The sequence below is a fragment of the Microtus pennsylvanicus genome, chromosome 16 (genome assembly GCF_037038515.1).
Source record: "Microtus pennsylvanicus isolate mMicPen1 chromosome 16, mMicPen1.hap1, whole genome shotgun sequence".
Taxonomy (NCBI): domain Eukaryota; kingdom Metazoa; phylum Chordata; class Mammalia; order Rodentia; family Cricetidae; genus Microtus; species Microtus pennsylvanicus.
This window is the reverse complement of record NC_134594.1, coordinates 48243854-48267858: the sequence shown is the minus strand read 5'-3', so window position 1 is coordinate 48267858 and position 24005 is coordinate 48243854. Positions and strand designations below refer to the sequence as shown.

The window sequence follows — 24005 nt, the reverse complement described above, 5'->3', positions numbered from 1 at the left end:
CATGTCCAAATCAGGTCTAGTCATTTTTGTGACGTCCCAGAAGGTGCCTGCAGGACATGATGTTGTTACTAGTTCTGAATGGAAGAAGGGGGAGATGCCAGGCTTGAGGTTAGAGACAACATGACCACCTGGCCCTAGGTTCTCTGGCTGGCTATTTTTTCCTCGGGGATGGTGGTGCTAACACAGTAATACAATTGCTCTTTTCTAAGCACCTCCTCCATTCCCAGCTCGACTTCCTGGAATAACAGAGGACCTGAGGGGCCTGTGCAGGAGACCCCTGGCTCCCCTCCTCCCCTGAGCCTGCAGGTTTACTTGCTCCACTTCTGGAACATGATGCCTCCTAGGATTTTTGACAGGACACATTGTGGAGACACCCATGAAAGCATTTCGAAAGAATACAGGGTCTTGTCTACACCTAACGGAGGGTGACTTTCTAGAAAATATATGTTAAACTCATAAAAATAATGTCTTTCTGATTTAGAATCTGTCCCTGAAGCAAGGAAACAAAAACCTTATTTGTCTAGTCATTTAAACTTTGAGAGGATGTAAAAATAGATTGTAATCTCCACTTTCACTTTTGCCTGCTGTGCAGTTGTTTGTGCATGATAAGCTGGGAGGCCTGAGAGTCCATGCGGCCGCACAGACTGTGTGGACCTCCTGAAAACATCGTTATATGGAAATAAATCAGCGTATCTCTATCTGTTGTAACTCGAGTGCTCTTAAATATTGATTCTTCAAAGTAGTATTCTGTTCTTAACCATCCATGTTTCTCCTTTGGCAAAGTGTCAGAAGGGTAAATTGAGATGAGAGATTCCCAGAGAGAGGATAGTTCAGTGAGCAGAAAACCCAGGACAAATTGTCCACTTCCTGTGTGTGCAACTGTGGAGTCCAAGGGCAGACAGGAAGTACTAACAGGTAGTGGCTCAACAGACCCCTGTGCTCCGGGAACTTCCCAGTTCTGTGAAAATCAGCGCTTATACCTTGGTTCGAACATTTCTGAATGTTCCGATTAGGGTATTTTTGTTTTGTTTTTAATCAGGTTTGTGAACCCCATTGCCTGGTGTGTCCAGATAAGAGCAGTTTTAGTTGAAGATAGTCTGTGTTCATTTCAGGAACACTTCGATCTTGCAGAGGAGTTGGGGGTCAGTGCAGAGCTGGGTAGCCAGAGCAGGGAGAGGTGGGGAGGAGAAACACGGCCAGACTTTGGTGAGCAGTTAGGCTCTTTTCTTTGTCTATGGGAACCTGCTTCAGCTCATTGTCTTGGCTTCTCATAGGCAGTAGAGCAGTGTGTGTCTTTGTCACCACTGCTTAGTCACTGACTGCTTTGGGTAGTGGTTTACGTCTTAAATATGTGTCCATTGAGAATATCGTATGTGTACATAATGTATTTTGATCCTATCTCCCCCTGACACCTCCTTCCACTCCACTTACCTTTAATTCAAAGGTAAGAAGACTCCCGTGTCTTCCAGACTTTAGGTCATTGTTTTTGGTGAAAGGTTGTAGAGGGTTGAGGAAGTAATGAAAACGTGTGTGTAAATGTAATATAGACAGCATTTTTCATTCCTGGTATATTGGGAAATGACATAATCTGAACATTTAAAGACAGGATTTCTTAACCTGTGAGCTGCGTGTAGTGGTGTAGACCTGCCTGCAATCCCAGGACTCAGGAAGCTGGGGGGAATTTGAGGCCACCATGAGAAACATAGCATTTCAGTTAGTCAATTAACACACACACACACACACACACACACACACACACAAATCTGTAATTATTACTTTCTGAATTTAAGTAAAATCTCCAAACAAAATTACATACCGTATAGTCAAAAGATGGTTCAATAAAAAATTCCTATACTAAATGCTTACTTGATTTTTCTGTTAGCAACAACCACATGATCTTGCTATTTATCATTTGAGAAGCTTTTAGCATATATTCTGATCCCAATCATTGTCTCAAAAAGATGGAAGGTCCCCAGTCGTCCCATCCTCGATTGCCCAGAGGAGCTGGGGCAGCTGGATTACCTGTGTCTCCTTACCCTCAATTTAAAAATTCGTCAGAACAACAGTGCTGGGAACCCTTGGGGGGCTGTTCATAGGGGTGTCTGTCCCTGTTTCCACTCCTCTGCTTTACCCAACGGGGACCTCCCTCCACTGGATTCATTCAAGAGAACATTCCCAGCTTCTGCTGAGAACAGGTCTTTTTAAAGTTGTACATTGTCAACTCTTCTAAAAGAATTTTGAGGTATTCGCTGGGTGGTATTTGATAAATAGCCGTGTTAGCTTTGATCCACTGTTCCATTTTTTTTTAAAAAAATACTTCAAACAAAGAGCAGAAGCATGTTTATTAGTTTAAGTCATGAAATATGACTGGTCTGAGCTGCAAACAGGCATTGAGTTCGTGCAGTCTGTGAAAACACTGTTGATTCTATGAATAATTAATGAACCAAGCGCACATACAGTAAGTTCCCTGTAAGCTGCATTGCTGTAGACCTTTCCGGCCTGGAGAAGAAGAGTTCACATCAGCGCTGTGGAATACTTTTTCCTGCCCCCATCCATCCTTGCACTTCATATCAGACCTTGGCCCTCTGGGAAACAGCAATCATTACCTCGTCAAGCGAGAGCTCTTATGAACATTCACGGACATGTCTTTCTCCCGCCGTTATCACATGGTGTCTGCTATGGTAGCTTCCCCTGCTCTGACCCTTTTTCTGGGTGCTGCCTTAGTTCCCTTATATCCCAGCCCCTGGCTGTCTGTGCCTGCCTTCCCCTGCTTTCCTCCTCACCCAGCTGCCCCCAGTCATCCCATCCTCAATTACCCTGAGGAGCTGGGGCAGCCGGATTACCTGTGATGCTCTCTGAGTTCCAGCTGGGCTATGTTCAGACAGAGGGGGGAGATCTCTCTCGTCACCCCGATTACTAAGACATATCAGTTCACAGAGCCCCTTTGAGAAAGGATGTTCGTATTTTCCACCTGCACCACCCATCCTTCCTCCTGTAAGGCTCGGACACAGGTCTCCAAGGAGTATGAACAAATCCATCTTCTTTCCGGTACTTCCTTCCCACCCTGCTCCTCTTTCTCCTTGTTGCTTTTAAGAAACGGCTTAGGAAAGGCAGATGCTGCCACACCAGAGGTCCGGCTCTTAGACACAGCAGCGTGTGTTCCCATGAGGGTGGAGGGAGCGAGGAAAGAGATGAGACTCTCTTACTGAGCTACACTAGGAATTTAAAGTACTCAAGAAATGGTTTGATTTGGGGAGAGCGGCAAGTGTGTGTTTCAGACTCGGAGAGTGCTCTTGAAGTGACCACTTAGAGTGGATCGAGGGGATTGAATGTTTCTCTCCTCGACTCGGGCTCCGTGCAGCAGATGGGCCATTAGAACAAACAGGGTTCTCCATTGGGATCAGCGGGAGATGTGGGAGCCAGTCCATGATTATAGGTCCCTCGCCACACCCTGTGGGTTGTGCGTCTCATCTTTTCCGCGGGACCCTTAGTCACAGCTTGTTTTCCTCTGTCCTGCCTCTTTCTCAGGAGCGAAGTGGGAAGTCGAAAACCTTCTGGTTTACTGAAAGGTTGTGGCTGCTCAGATGGGGGCTTATGTCGGGGAATATTATTTTTAAGTGTGTTGCTTTTGTTTATGCTGTGTTTGTTTGACTCTGTGAAGCTGTGACTCTTTGCCTGTCTAAAACACCTAGTGGTCAAATAAAGAGCTGAATGGCCAATAGCGAGGCAGGAGCAGGGATAGGTGGGGCTGACAGACAGAGTGGATAAACAGAAGGAGAAACAAGGAAAAGAAGACCAACGAGAGAACAGGGAAGGAGGATATCAGAGACCAGCCACCCAGCCACTCAGCCAGCCACAGAGTAAGATATGCAGAAGTAAAGAAAGGAAAGAGTTGGGATAATTAGTTAAGAAAAGCTGGCAAGAAACAAGCCAAACTAAGGCCAGGTGTTTGTAACTAAGAACACGCCTCCACGTGTGATTTATTTTGGAGCTGAGTGGTGGGCCACCCAAAAGCCAAGAGTAAAACATCGTCCAACAGACTCAGGCTACTGTAAAATTGTCTCCGTCTTCAGGTCCTTCAACCCACTTGGTCCATCCTTGCTGAAATGACTGGTGTGGTGTTTCCCCATTAGAACGGGCAGCCACTGAAGCCACCCCTTCTGTCCACAGAGCTTAGTCACATGCTCAGGTGCATCTGACAGATGATCGGATCTTCTCCGATCATGTGCACACTAAGATGCTTTCAGCCGCCAGCTGACCTTTGCACGGGGAACCAGGGCTCCCCACTGAGCTCTGAGCACCACTCCCCTCCTGTCAGGGAGAGGAAGCAGAACCTGTGGTGGGGTTTGCCACCTTCCCTTGGTGCCTGCTATGAGTCAGAGTTTTAAGAATCAAAAGACAAACTGTTGAAGCAGTCCTTGCTCTGGTAGCTCACATTTGAGGAGGTAGATTAGAGACATTTGTGATGCAAAACTAATAACGCTCCCATGTTCACACGATGGAGGGAGAGAAGGGCTCTCCCTTGGAGTAAGGAACCGGGAAGCCTCCCCAGAGAATATGGTGCTTCCACCACAAGGAGCTGTCGGCAGAGAAGAGGGAAGCCTCATTCCAGACGGAGGTAGCCGTGGGTTTAAAGGCATAGGGATAAAGAGGGAGATGAGTTGGTATTGGAGAGTTCTGTCAGACAGTCTTGTCAGAAGGAAGAAGCCCTTGGCAGGCTTTTGAGTGAATGACCAGTGTCTTTTATGCCCGGCGGCCTGAGGGTGGGAGAGGAATCTGCCCTGCTCATGACTAGTTCCAACCGTGTTCCATGGTGTCGTTTGTGTCATGGTTTTACGGCATTGCAGAGACACTGAATGCCGGATCTTTGTCATTTCAGGTATCTGATCCCGTGCAATCACATGATGCTGAGCCAAAGGTGGGCTGTGAAGGAAAGGGACTGTTACTCCATGTCCGCGGCCAAGCTGCTTGCCTTGACCCCCGTCTGCTGTGCCAGCGGCATCACCCTGACACTTGGGAACCAAGAAAGGGATTATATTCTCTGGTCCAAGTGCATGCATGGTGGCTCAGGTGGGAACGTGTTGGGAATGATCTTTAAACGTGATGCCACATGCCTCTCTCTTGGTATGATGGTATGATGTGTCTCTTTGGGTAGGCCAAGTAATTGGAGAGTCAAGGAGTAGCTAGAGTCTTTTCCTGCTTCATACGGAGTTATAGATTCTGTGTTAGTGTTCACCAGAGCTCCTGCCTTCACCTCGTCATTTTCACAGGTTTTTATTTCACATGTTGCTTTTAGTGGTACCTTGATTCCAAATGTGAAAATATGTCTTAGCGTGTCTTCTGAAGCAAAATGAGTTACAGGGGTTGAGTTACAGGGGTTGAGTCTATAATCAAGACACACCTGCCTTTTAATTTCCAAAATTCAAAATTCAGATTAAGGATGACTTTCCAAAAAGTCATTTTCTCTGGCAGCCACGTTTAAGGATGCAAAAGAAGTAGGACTGTCGTTTGCGGTGAAGAAAGACTCAGGGAGAGAGAGGGACTAACTTGTCCCGGCTTATGTAACGGGCAACTTCTCTGATGCCCGTGCTCCATGTCTGCTCCATACCCTACTTCTGAAGTTACCACAGACACGTGTCCTAGTGGGGAGGTTACATACCATCTGGCAGAGTTCCTGCACAGAGGTAACAGCTAGGATTCTGAGCTTGACTTTCCCACCTTTTAGGGAAAATTTCGCAGTCATGCCAAACCTTCCCCCAAAGACTGCTGCTCCCAGGGTAGTCGAGTTCAGGCACACAGAGTTCGTAGGAGGCTTGCCTGGCACATAGCCACTGCTCAGGGAATATTTCTAGGAGTATCTTGATGTCTTTTTATTTAAAGCCTATCAGGGAAGCAACACTAACCTTCTGGCAGTAGAACGGTGGGCAGAGAGGTGCCTGTCTGTTTCACGGCACTGCGTACACACTCCTAAAGACTCAAGCCTGATCCAGTCTGGTAGAGATTCCATTACGAGGGCACAAGGCTCACAAAGATGTGGCACCAGGATGTGGAGAGGGTCCGTGGCTCTGCCACAGCAAGTGGAGAAAACTATCTATCATAAAGGATCATTGGCCTCCATGCCAGTGAAAGCACTTACAGTATCTAGATGTTTAAGGCATATTTCTCTCCATGTCAGAGTCTTTTCTAGACATTCTGTTTGTGGGGAAGTCACAAACGTAAATGCAGGTGTTTTCACAACTATTTCAGGGCTGATGTTGGAACTTGTAGCATGAAGTCAGCTGCTTTTAAACATACAAGGCCTCAGGTTGAAATGACTGTTGTGATTGGCTATCAGTTGGCTTCAGGAGACCATCCTGTATGCGCCAGCATCCTGATTGTTGCCAATGAGGTGCAGCAGGTTCACTGCCTTTCCCAGAAAACCTGGTTCTCAAACTCACAAGCCATCAGCCTTTCCCTCTGTTATAAAATCAGACACTTTAAAATTATCGCACCCTGTGGCAGGCACCTGTCACCCCTGGTTCCTGAAAGGGGCCCTCATCAGCTCCTGTTTCTCTGATGTCTGACATTGTCACCAGGGAAGTCAGGATTCACTCCTTTCAAGTTCCTAGTTTTGTCAATACATGAATTTAGAAATGGATCAAAGGGAACTCAAAGACAATTTTATTAGCATTTGAGAGAGAAGCACCAGGACAGGCAAGCTGGCAGATGCTGGGAGGAGGAAGAGAGGCCAAACCTTGTGCACTCCACGTTAGGGTTCTGCAGTAGATGAGGACAGGCAGTGGCTGGCACAGGGGTGGCTGGAGGTGGGGTCTCTAGAGGAAGAGAGAGGGAGCCTAGAGAGCTGGGAAAGTGGGCCTAGGTTTTAGGCCAGTGTCCAAAAGAAAAATAGAAAAGAAGGAATAGTTAGTTCTGAGTACTTCAGCAAAGTTGGTAGGTGCCATAGCAGAGGCCCTGTAAGAGGCTGCACGAGGGAGGGGCTTTGAGGAAGGGTGAGTGCATTATCTCTTTTAGAGAATAATTATTCTTCCCACCCTCTTAGCACATCTTCAGGTGAATCAGCTTTCCTGCGGGACAGACTCTAGACCAGGTGATTGACAGGCCCAGCTAGGTTAACTCTTAAGGGAGGAAACAATAGTATGTAAAGCTCTGATATCTGGAGCAGATCAGAATTTTATGTCTCCAAGGGATCAGAGGCACTTGAATTTTTGGCCAGGAGACCTGAGGAGTGAACAAGCTGGTGCCTACCTCTCTAGTGTTGTCAGGAAACGGGAGATGGGATCCAAGCTCACCATGAGGGAGGGGTCATCCGCATGGGCCTCTCAGGCTGTCTAGTTACTTCACAGGATTACCTAACCATTTTCTGTTGGCTGCAGCCTGCACCTGGCCATTTTGGTTTTATGTCTTCTGGGAGAGTGGAGTGCCTGTTGCTGTCTCTCCCTCTTAATTCAGTTTTTATTATCAGAAATAATTGAACCAGTCAATGCTAGACTTAAATTGGTACCAAGTCCCCAACTCATCCCCACCTCCCTTCCTGATGGCTGTTTGATCCTACACAGGGCCCGAGGAACAGTTGCTGCCCGAAGCACCCTGCCCACCTTCTCCAACCACTCCACTTTCCCCTCCTGCCCCAGCAGCCTGCATTGTGGAATATGGGAAGACCCTGGACATCAGCTACCTGCAGTACCTGTGGGAGGCCCACACCAACATCCTCCACTGTATGAGGGACTGCAGGGTGTGGTCAGCCCTCTATGATGGAGACTCGCCTGACCCTGAGACCTTTCTGCAGAGTCTGCCAGAGGAGAGCCGAGAAGGCTCAGCCCACCCAGAGGCCAGATTCCCTCAGCAGCACACCAGGACAGCAGGGCAGGTAAAGGACAAGAACCAGTCGGAGCTGGAATGGGACGACAGCTACGACACCGGTATCTCGTCTGGGGCAGACGTGGGGTCTCCTGGGCCTTATGACGAGGTGGAAACTCCAGCCCCACCAGCACCCATGGAGCCCCCCAAACACATCCAAGAGATGAAGAAGAATGCCATCCTCCTCTTCAAAGGGTCCTACATAGAAGAGTCAGACTTCCAGGATGATGTGATGGTGTATAGGCTGTGCGCAGAGAAGGACTCCGAGGACACCAGCCAGCCACAGGGGGTCACGGCCGACCCACCAGCCGAGGCCCAGCCCGAGGCCCAGCCCGAAGAAGACCAGAGTTCCCCCGTGAGCAATGGACCTCTCTTTAGCCCCGATCTTGAGGCAGAGCCACAACCCAGCCTGGAGAGTTCAGACCTATGTCAGAGCGTGTTTTCTGAAGCCATGCAAGAGCATGACGCTGATGCAGGCTTGGACTCAAACATGGAATCGATAGTCCCCGCATCTGAGGCAGAAGTCCATTCAGACCTGCTGGCCGCCAACACAGACAGTGATGCCTTGGACTCAAACATGGAATCGATAGTCCCCGCATCTGAGGCAGAAGTCCATTCAGACCTGCTGGCCGCCAACACAGACAGTGATGCCTTGGACTCAAACTCGGAATCGATAGTCCCCGCATCTGAAGCAGAAGTCCAGTCAGACCTGCCGGCCGCCAACACAGAGAGTGATCTCATTGCACAGTACGACAAGATCATCCAAGAGCTGGATTCTGGCCCCGAGGGCTTGATGGGCCAGAGCATCGCCATGTCTGACCCCCTGATTCTTACAAACCAGGACGAGAGGCGAGAGGAAGGCGGAGGAGAGGAAGAGGATGACTTCGACTCCCTCGTGGCAGCAAGTCCTGCTGTGGAGACTGTGCCTTCCCCATTTGGCATCAGAGAGGACACGGCCTTGCCCAGTCGCCATCCCGCGAGGACTCAAAGCGCCCCATTCACAGGTGACAGCCTTAAGTTGCTTTGTGGTTTCAGCTTGTGCTGTGGCAGAAGAAAGTGAGGATGGTGAGGGTAAGGTGTGTCTGTCTGTCTGTCTGTCTATCTGTCTGTCCCACAGGAGTGAAGTATCTTTGCAGGGAGTGGCGGGGCAGTCTTGTTTGACCATTCCTATTGGGATGGATTTGTTTGTTTAGCACGTCAAGGCTTTAGGCTGTGTTTTGTATAAACGTCTCCCAATGTTCATGATAAAGTAATAGGTCTGCCTGGACTACATAAGAATCTTTATCCAAAGCTACACTTCCTTGAATCTATTTTTTTTCCTTAGCACATACTCGTATGTTCATTGTTAAAAACATATATCTTGCTATTAGAGGGCATGCTCCATGATGGTGACATGTTTGTTCTGTGCTCTGTCCCCAGTGACCAAGAAGTGACATCATACTTGAAACACTTGTGGGATGGCAGTTGTGTGAGAAGAAGGCCATTGCCGTTAGTTGGGCTTTTGCCCTAAAGGAAAGATTTAACACATGAGAATAAGATCCACACATGAATTAACCACTTTCCCAAATTCACATGTTCCGGGGAGAACACTGCCAGCAAGAGGGAGAGTCTGTGTTAGAGGCAAAGGCTAGGAGAGGATCTAAGACCAGCTGATCAGCCGAGGAAGCATGATAGAAAACATTATTAACTGTTAAACAGAAATGTCTGAATCTACCCATAGTAGCACAGAGGGAATTCCCAACGTAAGGACTCAGTGTTCCCAGGAAGGTTGGAGTGGGCGGTGTGGGAACCAGCAGTCCTGGAAGAAGCTAGTGACACCACAGAGGGACAGGCAATGGCCTTAGAGTCACATTCTGGGTGTCCTGACTCTTAATACTTACCACATGCCCCCACAGCCCCTGTGAGGACAGACAGAGGTAGGAAGGGCATTACTGTTATTCTAACTAGCGGCCCTCTCAGAATCTGTTGAGGATTGTCCTTCCTGGGGAGTGGCGAGTAGATTGAGGAGGAAGGAATTGTCCCCACCTTCCAGGATCCCCATAGACAAATACAAAATAGATTGACTTCCAGCCCAGTCACAGAGATCTGTGACTTCAAGGGGGCTCCCTACTCTTCTCCCCCAATATTTATTCATTTACTTACTGATGCCTGAAGATGTATTTAAATAGAGAGAAATCTTTTAATTCCAAAATTATCAGGCTTGAGCTTCTAGCTAACATTTCAGTATGAAAAAGTTTTAATTAAAATTCACCCAGTCAGTCAATCATAAGTTAAAAGGATTAGATCATCTTGGGTTTCCCAGTTGATGGGGAGGGGACAGAGTTGGGGGAGCTAAGTCAGGGAAAGGGGCCAAAGTAAGCTGCCTGTCCTCTTGACATACCCAGCAGGAAGAAGCTCAACTGTGCCCTGAAACCTTTGTGTGGGACATCAGGACGAAGTCTGGCTAAAGAAGGCTGCCATTTAGAGTGCCGGAGTGGCCCCATCCCTGGGAGGTCCATAAATCAGGGGAAGGAATACAGCTTAGGGAACGCATAGAAAACAACATCTTATCACCAATACCCTTTGTGTGTGTGTCTTTACCTGTCCTTGGCACACACTGCTCACTATAATGAAGGTCTTGCCTTTTCCCTTCCTCATTTTGTAACTTGTATACAGTGTCAGGAAACATCTTTTTATGTGTGAGTTCTGTTGTTTCTAAACTTCCAAGTGTGGGCTGAGGTGTTAGATCACCTTCCCTTCTCCACAGGGGTCAGCAGCAGAAATTAGTTCTGTTGAGGTGAATTTACTTTCTAGAAAAATCATAGTATTCCACTTTTTAAATTTCATTTATTCATTAATACACATTTTATTGATCTTGTAGTATTTGGTGAGCTCTATGCATTGGACCTAAAGAAAAAAATTAAAAGAATACACAATTGTTCATAAAGGCACCAGTAAAGAACTTTGTTTTCGGTGAGGAGTGGGTATCAGTCATCGTGTTCCAGATCAGAAGAAGCCCAGCGGAGGGGGAGGCAGTTGTCACGGAACATGGGTTCTGGGGGTGAGTGGGAGAGGGAAGCAGGGTTGTAAGACTTTTCCTGGGGACACAAGATCAAATATCTGTTTACCCTAGACAGGGCACTAAGGACAGACAAAAGAAACAAATGTATCAAAGTAGAGTATTGAACAATGGGGTTACTGGGGCTCCTTACATGAGCATGTATGAAGGGTTACTTATAAAAGCAATGGGTGACTGAGGAAGCTGCACCATTGAAAATCCCATCGCAGCATGGGTGGTGACTCATATAAGCCGCATCTCTGGAGGTCCCAGCACAATTTGCAGCAGCTATACCAGAGTCTCCTCTCCCCCAGCACTCAGGCTCATGGGTTTTCTGAGCCCTGTAACTTCTGTTAAAGCTTCTAAGCCTTCGGAGCATTCATCCCAGAAGGAAATGGCTGGCAGTGAGCTGGTGCTGCAAACAGAGAAGAGTATGGGTCTCATAGGGCAAGGCGGGAAGCCCAGGAGCCGCTGGTCCCTGCTGGGAGAGAGATGAAGAAGGGGGGCCTTGTGCTCCTGGCCAAAGCATTAAAGCTGGACTGTGGCCTGACTGGATCCGAAAGAGACTTAATAGTGGTGTGGAGAGTAGGGTGGGGACAAGTTGTGGCAAGAGGAACATGGGAAATATGTTGTTGATTAGAATGTAGGCTGTGTCCTGCTGTTTCTAGAGCCATTTCCACAACTGTATTCATCCTTCTGTGCCATACATCCATCCATGTATATACACATACATGTATGTACATATACATGTATACATATATATGTGTGCAAATACCTAGGAATCAAGATGATATGCTGACTAGCAGCCCTGTAAACAGATGGTACAAATCAACACCCTAACGCCTTTATTTCCGAGTTGTGTATATTTAGCATTCTGTCTTTCTTTAAGTGGGATACATAATTAACATACTAACTTAGGGTGATTTTACCAAGTGAAGCAGGTCCAGGAAAAGTACATGGAACTCTGGCATCTGTATAAAATGTGCTTAATAAATATTTTCAACAATATCACTTCATCATATACATATAACATTTCTGTAATATACTAGAGTCTCTAACAAGGGTTTCTTCTAGTAGGTGACCTGTTTTTCACTTTGCAGCTTTATACTGTTTTAAAGATGTATGTGTGTCATTTTAATCTCTTAAGACAGAAAGATTGTTGCTAGAGTCCAGACAGGATGTGCAAGAACTGTGCCTAAGGCAGAGATATGGAGGTGGAAATGTAAATGCAGACACCATGTGCACACACACATACCACATACATACATACCACATACATAATATACACACATACATACATACACACACCACATACACATACCACATACCGATGTACACACACCACATACACACACCCACCACACACATATACACACACACACATACCACATACATACATACACACATACATATATATACACACACCACATACACACACACCACACACATATGCACACATACATACATACACACACACCACACACACACCACATACACACACCACACACATATGCACACACACATACATACACACACCACACACACCACATACACACACCCACCATGCACATACACACACATACCACATACATACATACCACATACATATATATACACACACCACATACACACACACCACACACATATGCACACACACATACATACACACACCACACACACACCACATACACACACCCACCATGCACATACACACACACATACCACATACATACATACCACATACATATGCACACATACACACACCACATGCACACACACCCATCACACACATGCACGTTCAGACGTTTCTCAGGTTGGATTTGTGAACAGAGCTGAGTCACAGAATCAGTGACAAGTTGTGTTCAGAATTGAGAAATGCGAGAACAGACTCGCTATGGGCAAAGGACTGAGCATTTGAAGGGAAAGACATGAATGCTAGAAAGGGCAGTGAGGTCCCAGTCTTTCTGAAAATTTAGCTATTCTCTGGGTGTTCCGTCCGTCACCTTTGTGGGGCTGTGATAAAATGTCCAAGGTCGCCAACTTTATTTCAGCTCTCTGTTTCAGGGGACTCAGTCCATTCACTCAGCCCCATTGCCTTTGGTCCGATGATAAGACCGTACAGCATGGTATGTTGTATGTGGCCCAGGAGCTTCCCATCTCATGGTATCAAGGGAGCAGAAAAGAATAAGATCAGGTACCCAGAATCCTCCACAAGAGTAGACCCCTGGTGACCCAATTTCCTTCTACTAGGCTCCACTTCCTAATGTTCCACCCTCTTATAGTCATGAGGGGGACCAAGCCCTCAATAATACATGGGCCTTTGGGGGACATTCATGATCCAAACCAGCAGGTGAGGAGCTCACTGTCCTCCCAGGGATAGAGGGAAAAGTATTTGCTCCCCACTTCCCCTGTTTCCTGTGGCTTTCTGAGAGTACTGCAGTCTTCTCATTTGCAGATGTTTATGGTTCCCCTGGCAACTGCTTTTTGCTAAGCAGCTTTGATGTGCTAGAAACCAGCTCAGAATAAGGTCAGCATTTGGAGTTTAATGTAGATATTTTATTGCTCATGCCTAAGGACGTACAGTTAGCATCACTGATGGATCTCAGGGGCGGTCTGCTGGTCTTGACTGCATGCACTGTCACTCAGGTGGGACACCAATAGCACAACCTTATTTTCCACCGTGCATGGGATTTGAGCTCTCTCAGTCCCCCTTGTAGTGAAGGGTTTATACGTGTCTACCCTCGTCACTGATGGCCAGCAGTATTCATGTCTGTAGGTGGGATGGCTAGATGCAGACAAGAATATTCTGGGGTCAGTGAAAGTAAGACAACCACATGAGAAACATGTTTTGTTGAAGGTTTAACCTATCTGTGTCTTTACTAAACAGATTTCCTTTCTCATTTGGAAGGAAACAGATAAGGAACCAGAGATGTCAGCAGCTGGGGATAGAGTGAGGGTATGACAGACAGACAGACAGACAGACAGACAGACAGACAGACAAAACTGGTCCAGAGGAGAAGAGGGTAAGGAAAGCAATTCAGAAAGACAGAAGTGTGCTGTGGTGACTCAAGAACTCTAGTGACATCTCTGGGGTTCTTAAAGGGACAATCTTTAGTTGCTTTCAAACTGAGATTCCAGTCTGTGGGGTTTCTGGGTATGTTTGGTAGAGCCCTCTCATGTTTGTTTGGCAAGATTCTCCAAGGCTCATCACTCCCCTTAGGGTTCATCATCCACTCAGCACAGAAAGTGGTGAAGAGTTCTGCTAACCCTTCCCAGGGACGGTGTGGCACGTGAAGGGATGGCCCCTCCCAGGGCCTCTTCCAGACCCTGACACAGGGTCACTGCTGTCGGCGCTGAACTGTCTGCTCTCACTTCCCAGAGAGCCTGAGTCCTTATATGGGATTTTGCCCCTAGCTGCTGGCAGACTTCTGCATGAAGCATCTGGAAGTGTGTTTGTGTTAGACGCACTAATGTTGGTGAAGTCTTCATAAGGCGTGTTTATCTATCAAGGGTTATGTGTGCGTCTTATAAATATGCCTGGGCTTAGTGGCATCATCAACAGCTCCACTGGGGGAAATACAGAAGATCTCATCGATCTTGCTTAATGGAACACATTTATGGTAAAAATTTAAAACATCTTCAAGTAATTTTATTAATTCCAGATTTATTGTTTTTCTTGCCCTCAGTAAAGCAACACATAAACCACATTGACCTGCTGTCAACGTGAGGCAGAAACAGCTTCCGTTTGTAATAGATTTTATGAACTGCTTTTGTAATCCTACGGCTCTGACTTTGAGCCCTCTGTGTTACACCAGGGCCACATTTCCTGAGACAGATCCCTTCTCTCTCTCTGGTCTGAAATAGGAAATGCAGATACTGGGTTGTCAGAATAGTCAGGCCTCCACCCAGGGCCTCTGCGCTCACTACCGTCTCCCCTTCCCACTCTTCCCTGCTCTGACACTGAAGCACAGTCTCTCTCAGGTGTGTGGATAGGATAGACAGTCCCAGGTCACACCTTGATATTTGGTAAACACTGTTTGGTACTCTCCACTAACACGGAGACTTGTGGCTACAGCACTTTCAGTGGCCTCTTACATATGCATGCAGTCCACAGCACCCAGAGATAGCGAATTTCACATTTTGAACATTAACGGAACAAAAAGCCAGTGTAGAAAGGCATTTTTAATCTTTAAATATTATTTGTTGTCTGAGCATTTTAAAGTTTTTTTTTCTGTTTGTTTTTCGAGACAGGGTTTTTCTGTGGTTTTGGAGCCTGTCCTGGAACTAGCTCTTGTAAAGTTTTTTTTTTATGGCTTTCAAAGTATTAAGGTGGCTGTAGAGTCAGGATGTCAGCTGTCATTCACAGGGAGAAGCAGATGGTGTCTTCTGTGTTGGTGGTTTGTGACTGTGGCCCCGGTGATTCTGCGGCTTTAAGACTTATCCCACATCCCCAGCCAGCCCTGACACTGTGTCCTCTCTGCAGGTCCATTCATCAGTGTGGTCCTGTCGAAGCTGGAGAATATGCTGGAGAACTCTCTGCATGTCAACTTGCTGCTGATTGGCATCATCACCCAGCTGGCCAGCTACCCGCAGCCACTCCTGCGCTCCTTCCTCCTCAACACCAACATGGTCTTCCAGCCTAGCGTCCGCTCTCTCTACCAGGTACGCTATAGACACACCTGCGCCTTTTCTCTTTTCTTTGCACTCATGATTTTGTTAGTTTTCATAATTCCCACATCCCAATTAATTTGTTTTCCTTCCCTTTCCTATTAAGCTGATTGTGTCGGTTATTCTAGACAAACTGCAAAGCTTCATTTAGTTAGATGTTTTGAGGGTATTTTACCAAGACCATACACACAGTTAAAAACAAGAAAGCAAGCTTCTGATACTGTAACAATCCTTGTAACGAGGGCTGGTCGCAAGCTTCTGATACTGTAACAATCCTTGTAAAGAGGTCGCAAGCTTCTGATACTGTAACAATCCTTGTAAGGAGGGCTGGATCCAAAAGATACATGGATAACAGAGTGGGATTGCGCTGTGGAGCAATAGCATCATTCATGTGGTTCTTGACAGGTCCTTGCTTCTGTGAAAAACAAGATCGAGCAGTTTGCTTCCATGGAGAGAGACTTCCCAGGGCTCCTCCTCCAAGCCCAGCAGTACCTGCTTTTCCGGGTGGACATGTCTGATGTGACCCCTGCAGCATTCACCAAAGGTCAGGCAGCTTTCTCCACCTTATCCATCCTAGCCTGCTCCCACTCCCCCACATTCTGGGTTGTTTGTCGCTGTTGCTTGCTTGGCATCCGAACCCTACAAGCATCAAAGAATGTTTTTATTGTGTCCATCTTCGAACAGACTTGTCAGATCTGAAGGGCTTCCTGGCTCGCACTGGCCCATACCCTCCCTCGAGGATCTGGCTGGCCATTCATTTTCCTTGTTGAGGTGGTTTGGGGAAGGCGCTGGTGTGTGATGCTGTTAAACTCCAGTAAATCACAGTACCTGTGGAGCACAGAGAGGCATTAGGTGGACTCCTTGGAGCCATCTCTTGGCCATTCCTGCCCTGCGGATGCCATCTGTTCCCTTTACTGTATTTTCAGAGCATCCTACACCAAAAAATAAATGTGCTTTAGGACTCTAGGCCTGATTCCTGACAGGTGTTAGGTGGGTCATGGCAGGACAGAGAGAAGGTGGGTGGCGGGGAGGTGTGGAGGAGGAGAGCTGAGAATAGCTCCGCTGGCCCCTAGGCCTGGCGAGCACTGCTGCTACTTGGCTTTGTTTCCGTTCTGGTTAGACAAATCTGATGGCCATTGTCTTCTGGGCTGTGACACGGGCCCTGGTGAGCACGGACGAGCACATGTCCAATATGGCTCTGGCTGTGCCACAGCTGTCCAGGTTGGAACCAGGCTTCCACGGGGCAGGTGAGCAATGAGGAGACTTGGTGAGAGGCAGAAACATAACTCTGGGGGAAAGTTACACCATTAAAACAAGCTGAAAAGAACCAGAACCGTGCAGCTACTGGATCGGGTCTGTGTTTGCTGTTTGATCTTGGTCATTTTGCTTCACTGCGTCTTAATGTCTAGCTAATGTTAGAGGTAGGGCTCTGGATGAAACCAGCAGCCCCCACATATTTAGCACACAGTCTGCCACTCAGCAGCATCTCCTGTTCTTCCCTTGACTCTTAAAGGGTTTGTTCATCTCTTTCTTGCCACAGCAATATCTCTGCTTGTGGTGAACTACTGGGGTATGACAGCAGATTTCAAAAGGTAAAGCGACGGGTCAGGGTTTAGGTTGTTAGACTTTGGAAGGGGAAGGCAAGGCTGAGGGAGGGCAGGATGTCTGCATGGGGGAGGATGGAATCCAGGCCCCTGGTGGGAGAATGAGCCTCGTTTGCCCTTGTGTTTGACAGGTCACTTCAATCATGGCTGTCTCTGATTGTGTATGAGGGCATGTACACGTGGACCAGGGATGGCCCTCTCCACAGTGAACTGGTCCCTCCCACATCAAGCATCAGTCGAGAGAATGCACCACAGGCAAACAGGGTAGGGCATTTTCTCAGTCGAGGTTCCCTATTCCAAGGCGACATAAAAGCAGTCAGCAGAGTGGCTCATATTTACTTTCTAACGGCTCTTAGGCTAGTCAGGTCACCCTCTCCACCACAACAGAAATCCAAATCACAGATAGCTTCCCATTACCAAGAGCAGAGAGCTGGCTTCTGATGTCGTTGTGATATAATTGCCATACATGGGTCTTGTTCTCACAGGACAAGTTTACAGTGAGAATCAAGGTAAAGGGCCACATATTTGGGTCTCTAGCTCTGCGTGCTGTGCCCTCTGCCCAGTCCTGCTGCCGGATGAACGGACAGCATTTTCCCTCCTCTGAGTCAGCCGCGAACACCTTCCATAGCAGCTTTTCAGATCTCAGACACCATTTCAGAGCCCAGCCCTGGTCCTGATGTTGATCTGCACTTCTCCCTGCCTCTCCCTTTGGGTGTGTGCATGCAGTTGGGCCCTTTTATAACACAGCAGCCAGAGCGGCTCCACTGTTCGGCTTCCGCATTCCCTTCCCTTCCTGGTGTCCCCTCAGAAAGCCAGGCTCCTCATCCATGTCCCAACAGCAGCAGTAAAGAGGACACAGCACAGAGAACTCCCTGTGCTGGCTACACAGACCAAATCCCTGGCTATGGAGGTTAGCTACTGTTTCAGGTTTAAAAAGGAAGGAAGGAAAGAAGGAAAGAAGGAAGGAAGGAAGGAAGGAAGGAAGGAAGGAAGGAAGGAAGGAAGGAAGAAAGAGGGTAGGAGGGAAGGGGAAGGAAGGAAGGGCTATTCAAATACTTTAAAATTACACAACAATAGTGCTGGGCTCTGCCTTACATTCAGAACCTTTAACTGAGCTCACTAGATGTTAGCCCATTCTACAGAGAAGGGAATGGACCTGGTGATCACTCAAGTCTGCTTACTGTGACGCACTGAAAGGCCATTTCCCAGTGGCAGGTCAGCTTGGGTCCACCCCAGTGGCTGCTGAAACTGCCTGATGGAGTCCCCGCAAGTTTCTAGACTCCTCTGCTACTCTTCTGCCTCATGAAGAAAGATTCTTGGATTCAAGCCGGCAGATAAACCTTAGCAGGGACACTTCTAATTCACAAACCATGCTAGGTAAACACCCATAGAAAGCCTGGCTTAGAGGAGGGGCAAGTCTGAGGGAGAGAGAGCTGGTAATGAGGAAAGCCAGGCTCTCTGGAGGAGTGTGAAGGAATGTGGGTCATTCCCTCCATCACTCATGGTGCACAGCATTGCTGGTCTCCAGGAATAGACTGGCTTAGGAGGGCTTGACGCTAGGAGACACTGAGGCACAGCACAAGTAACACAGGCTGTGGGGAGTTGGTGGCAGCTGGAGTCCTCCATATGCAGGCCAGTGGCCTCTGTGCTGGACACGCAGTGGCTCACCCGATCCTCAGAGGCATTCCATGAGCTTCTGAAAGTGCAGAGAGGTGGAGCCACTTGCCTGGGGTAACCTGCCAAGGCTGCCCTTTGGACTGACATTGCTTACACTCTGGTTTAGGCTCCTGCCACAGCATGTGAGGGATTTCTGGTAAGAGGTAGTGGGGGGACAGATTCTCAACGTTCCCAGTTCTCTGTGACACGAACTGTGATAAGCTTTAATCCAAAAGGATATTTAAAGCAGCAAAGTGGAGGATTTTTTTTTAACACTAAAGACTATAGTAGTGAGATGTGGAAAGTCCTATAAATGTCAAGAATTTTTAGTGCTGTCGTTAAGCAACACTCTGAGAAGTGTTGAAAAATGGGGCTGAATTCTAAAAAGCAGCCAAAATAATGAAGAGCTTCAATACAGAGATTTAGAAGGAATAATGAGATCATTTGGGTAGGGGGCAGAAGGTGGCATAATTTCTACAAATACATGAGGGCTGGAGAGCTCAGGAATTAAGTCAGAGATATCAGGCCATTTTAATTACCAGGACTGATTTGGTATGAAAATGCAAATCAGTTGGATACGTTAGAACTTGGGCTCTGTCATTGCTCTGTAAATGCTGGCCTCCAGTCCTTTGTTGCCCTAGATCCTGACGGCCACACGAGATTCTTAGGCTGGGCCTCACATCATTTCTTTAGTTCTGGTCTGGAGGAATCGCTCACCCTCCTGTGTGAGGAGGACCCAGCAAGGAGCTGAGGTTTCTGGGAAGCCCTTGAGGTCACAGCAGCAGCTGAAGAATACAAGAGCTTAAGGAGTGACCTGGTGACCAGGACTCCCCTGAACTAGGGTGTTAGCCAAGCAGAAGGGCCACAGGGGTCCTTGGTAAATTCCCGTGAGTCCATTCTCCACTCAGCTGACACCAGCAGTAGCAGGTACTGTTGGAAGTCAGCCTCTGTCTGTCTGTCTATCTCTCATCTGTCATCTATTGATCTGTCCGTCCGTCCATCCATCCAATCAGGGTTTTGCTCTGTTGCTCAGGCTGATCACATGATCCTTAATCTTTGGCCTCACAGATAGCCAAGTCTTCAGGGAGCCAGCACAGTGTCTGGCTGGGAGTTTGTCAGTCTTGTGTTCTTGCACAGCTGTGCATGATGCTCCCTGTACAGGATTTTAGGTAAACAGTCCTGTGTGACTAGCTGAGAGCTAGCTGTTATCTGCTGGACAAACTTGCCATTGAGCACGTGGGGGCTGCCCTCAGACCTGGACAGCTGAGGAGCTGCATCCAGGACTCTTCTCCCCTCTCACACCCGTTACACATCAGTTCCTAGACTCTTCCTTTCTGCTTTCAGATCCCACTCAGGAGGTCTCCAGGACAGAAAGTGACAAGACCCTAACGGATGGCCCCCCACGTGTGTTTCAGCCCTTCCTGGGCAACAGAACCAAGGTGGCAGGGACACCCCCAAACCTGCCTCTGCCAGTGAAGAACACCATGCTGGCTGCCGCTCTCTTCCCAGAGTTCCTGAAGGAGCTGGCAGCCTTGGCCCAAGAACACTCAATTCTGTGTTACAAGATCCTGGGGGACTTCGAGGACTCCTGCTGTTAGCTTTTTATATTACTATTTTAATAGATACTCGGTTTTATAAGGTTATAGCATCAACTGAATGTTAAATGCAAAGCTGCTTATCAAAAACTGTCCACTCTGATACTTCCTGACAATACTTGATTTGTAGCCGGGTCTCCCTTTGTTATACAGAATGTAAGTCTCTGAACTGGCTGTCCCCGTGGTGGGTTTTTCTGCTGAGTTTTTCCTCTTTACAAGGTTTATAGTTGTTCTTCCATCCCTGGAGCTTGTAGCTGACACAGCGCAGAGGTTCTGTGATCTCTGGACCCCGTGACGGGGGTCAGCTTTTCAGCAGCCTCAAGGAAGCTCCTCCACAGGGGCATGCGCACGCCTGCCCTCTCTACCCTCTGAAAAATGCAAGAGGAGCATGGAGCTCCGCCTGCCACACAGGTACACCTCATCTGCTGCTTCGAATTTTACTTCCAGGACTTGCGGTCTCTCCACACGTATTGCCTTATATTGTGGGAAAATCCCCCAGCCCCAGCTGTCTGCCCCAAAAGAATTTGGAATGTGGGGAGTTTTTATCTTGTTGCTTGAGAGCTTGCTCTATCAAGACCAAAACACAAGATAGCCTTAATTTAGTACGATTTGCACAAAATGAAGCGTACCTATGCAAACTCTGGACCTCAGGCATGTGATCAGGTGAACAGAGTGTGGTATCATATACTAAAAACCCAACCCTTATTATTTGTTTTATGAAAAGAAACGTTAACTTGTGAAGCTATAGAGGACTTGGCGGGGGGGGGGGGGGCAGAGTTTGAAATGCAAAAGATAAAATTCTACTAACTGAAACCTGTAGAAACAGTGGTAGTTATTTCATTTTGCTAACTGGAGGCACGGATGGAAATGCATACAGATCCCAGGGAGCTGGTGAAGCTAGGTGCCTGCTGGGGACCTACAGCTTCGGATTAAGGAGGCCCCATGGGACGAATGCCCAGATCTGCCCTGGGCTGGGTGAGTATGCCACAGACTAAACAGGAGCCCGATACCTGTCCATGGAACATTGCTGACTTAAGAGCGGTTTGCCTAGTCATGGTGCAGCGGCCATGGTGTGGGAGGCACAGTAAACCGGCCTGCTCCTGTCCTCCTGATGCGTGCTCACAGGTCTCCCAGAGGAACTGCTACCCCTTCACACACCACTTTGTCTGGTTATTTGAGCTTGCCATGCCACAGCATGCTGAAGCCATATCTGCAAATGGAGTTCTTTAACCTTGTGGTTTTATGACTATAAATATCAGTATTCATGTCCACATTTCTTTTTATTCCTTAAAAAAATAAAACTGCTAGGCAAGCATGCTGCTACTTAGCTATACTCTATACCTTTTCTACATATTTATTAATTATACACCCCCTGTGGCAGGGGCCTGTGAGAAAGTGACTTTGGGTGTCATCCCCCTCACCACCCCGAGGTACTGATGCACACTTACGGTAAAAGGGGGGGGGCAGAGATGACTGCCCTGAGTATCAGGTGAAAGGGCAGGAAATCAGATTACCTGGTGTAGGATGTTGATAGCAAACTCACTTGACAACTCTAACTCCATCTGTTTGAGTCCTTACAGACTTCCCTAAGAGGACTGTGCTCAGTCTGACAAAATGGAAGTCAGAAACCTGAGCTGGGAATGGAGCACTGAGAACCTCAAAGCCCGTGCAGTGGAGCTAAGTAGCCAGGGATGGTGTGGACGCAAGAGCAAATGTCATGACGATTTGAGTGAACGCCACTCTCGGCAGGCAGGTGATGACAGAAGCCCTCTCTTTGTGGGAAGGAGCAGCCGTGAGGTAGGTTATTTTAGTCCCAAAGTTCACAAGCTGAACCTTTTAATTCTCTTTTTTGGTAATACATTTTGGGAGAATTTTTAAAGCTATCCGATGTGTTTAAAATATGGTCCGGGGACTATGTCCTTGTCCCTGTGACAGGTGTCATCAGCTGCCATGCTTGAGGGGCAACAGACCCTGGACTGGCGTCACCGTGTCTAGCCTGACAGACCACAGCAGGGACAGGGAGCAGAGGGTTCCTGGAACATCACAGCATTAACCTAGATCTATAATTCAGAGTCTGATTTAAGGTCTACACTGAAGGAATTTATGGTTCAAAATACATGAGCACACAGGGATAGTTAAAATTGATTTTGAAAATCGTCAGGTAAATGTAAAAATTCGAACAAAGAAAATCCAGTGTAGTTTCAGTTTAAAACACATTTTCAGGGGACAAATTACAATCTCCCAGATATGACGTGCCGTTGCATGAAGAATTAATTAGAGGTGGTTTTATTACTGAACGCTTCCTTTCTGAGGCAGAGCCACTGTGGGGTTCCCCCATTTGGTTTAGTATCATTGTGGAAGGTGCTGTGACCTGCTGAGAGTGGTGTTGATGTCTGTTGTGTGACGCGGTCCTGAGCCAGTGGCCTTTATTTGGGTTAGATGTGGTGCTTGGTTTTCAGCCCATCAAGATGTCCTGAGGCGGGGTGTTGTCAGCCTGTGAACAGAATCTAGGAACGGGAGCTGTGAATGGTTTGGGTTGCTCCAGTTTGGGCAGCGAGCATCTGCATCCCGGCTGTCACGTGCGTTTGCTTCAAGCTCCATTTAGAGGTCTAAAGTTGTGATGTGGCTACCCAGACGGGATTAGCGTATGCCAGGTGGCTCTCAGTAGGGAAGTCTGGCCAGAGTGGTGGGGCATGTCACAGCGTGATGTTAAATATGACCATGCTCCAATTCTTACTTAAGGGTAGACTAGTTCAGCTGTGTGTTTGCAGACATGGCTGTCAAACCCGCCATCTACGGCACACACCACTTCAAGTCACTGGCCCGGGACAGCCTAATGTACAGTCTGCTGTAAACTTCAAGTCAGTTCTGCAGTTGGCTTTTCATGAGGCCACAACAGCTTTAAACCGTTAGGGGTATATTATATTATATTATATTAGCCCCTATTTCAGCTGCCAGTCTCCATCACACACCCGTGTGAGCTTGGAACAACTTGTCAAGGGTGTGTACTCTACCCTTACGTCTGTCAGGGAAAGAGACATTTGAATTGGCTGTTTCTTTCTTTTTTTTTTTTGGAATGACCGTCATAAACCTAATGCTTCACAAAAAGCTCTTGGAGGACTCAGAATAGCTTCTGGGATAATTCTGCCTCAGCAAATCTCCTTACATCCAGGCATTTACTAGTCCATTACTTGTTTTAAAGGACAGATTATCTCGGCAGCTAATTGCCTAGATGCAGAGGGCTTCATCCAGAGATTTTTCTGTAAGGTTCTTTAGGGGGAAAGCACTGTGGGCGAGGGAGAGGAAGGCAGGGTGAGTCGGTGTCTGTGATTCCTCTGCGGAGTCCGCCTGTGATGCGGATGCTCCTGTCTTTGAAGATGTGAGTTAACCCTGGCCACAGGATTTTGTCCCCGTATTCATTTCAGGGTTCTTTTATGGCGTTTTTAGATGAGGTGTGTCACTTCAGAACCTGAAAGGTGATGGAAATGCTCAGGGCAGGTTATTAATTTCACTGAGCCGAGGCCACACAAGTCTGTTCTTAGTACATTTTACTGGGACAAGTCTATAAAAGGACCACCGAAAGCTAAG

At 47.5% G+C, this 24005-nt stretch overlaps 2 protein-coding genes across 7 annotated transcripts in view; one reads left to right on the top strand and one right to left on the bottom strand.

The window, feature by feature from the left end:
* The window catches only part of Fhip1a (FHF complex subunit HOOK interacting protein 1A), a 216107-nt gene that overhangs the window by 188398 nt on the left and 3704 nt on the right, over positions 1-24005 (top strand). For 4 of the 5 annotated variants that reach the window (XM_075950504.1, XM_075950503.1, XM_075950505.1 and 1 more), the window contains 5 exons: positions 4880-5070; positions 7557-8861; positions 15378-15556; positions 15968-16106; positions 20167-21757. In XM_075950504.1, the coding sequence (XP_075806619.1) occupies positions 4880-5070; positions 7557-8861; positions 15378-15556; positions 15968-16106; positions 20167-20420 (2068 nt within the window). In that variant the 3' untranslated portion in view covers positions 20421-21757. Of the gene's footprint in view, positions 1-4879; positions 5071-7556; positions 8862-15377; positions 15557-15967; positions 16107-20166; positions 21758-21997; positions 22215-24005 lie in introns of those variants that run through there. The other variant, XR_012908042.1, reaches the window with a different exon arrangement.
* The window catches only part of Gatb (glutamyl-tRNA amidotransferase subunit B), a 76859-nt gene continuing 67395 nt past the window's right edge, over positions 14542-24005 (bottom strand). The window contains exon 14 of one of the 2 annotated variants that reach the window (XM_075950506.1): positions 14542-16390. In XM_075950506.1, coding sequence (XP_075806621.1) covers positions 16252-16390 — 139 coding nt within the window. In that variant the 3' untranslated portion in view covers positions 14542-16251. Of the gene's footprint in view, positions 16391-22495; positions 23887-24005 lie in introns of those variants that run through there. The other variant, XM_075950507.1, reaches the window with a different exon arrangement.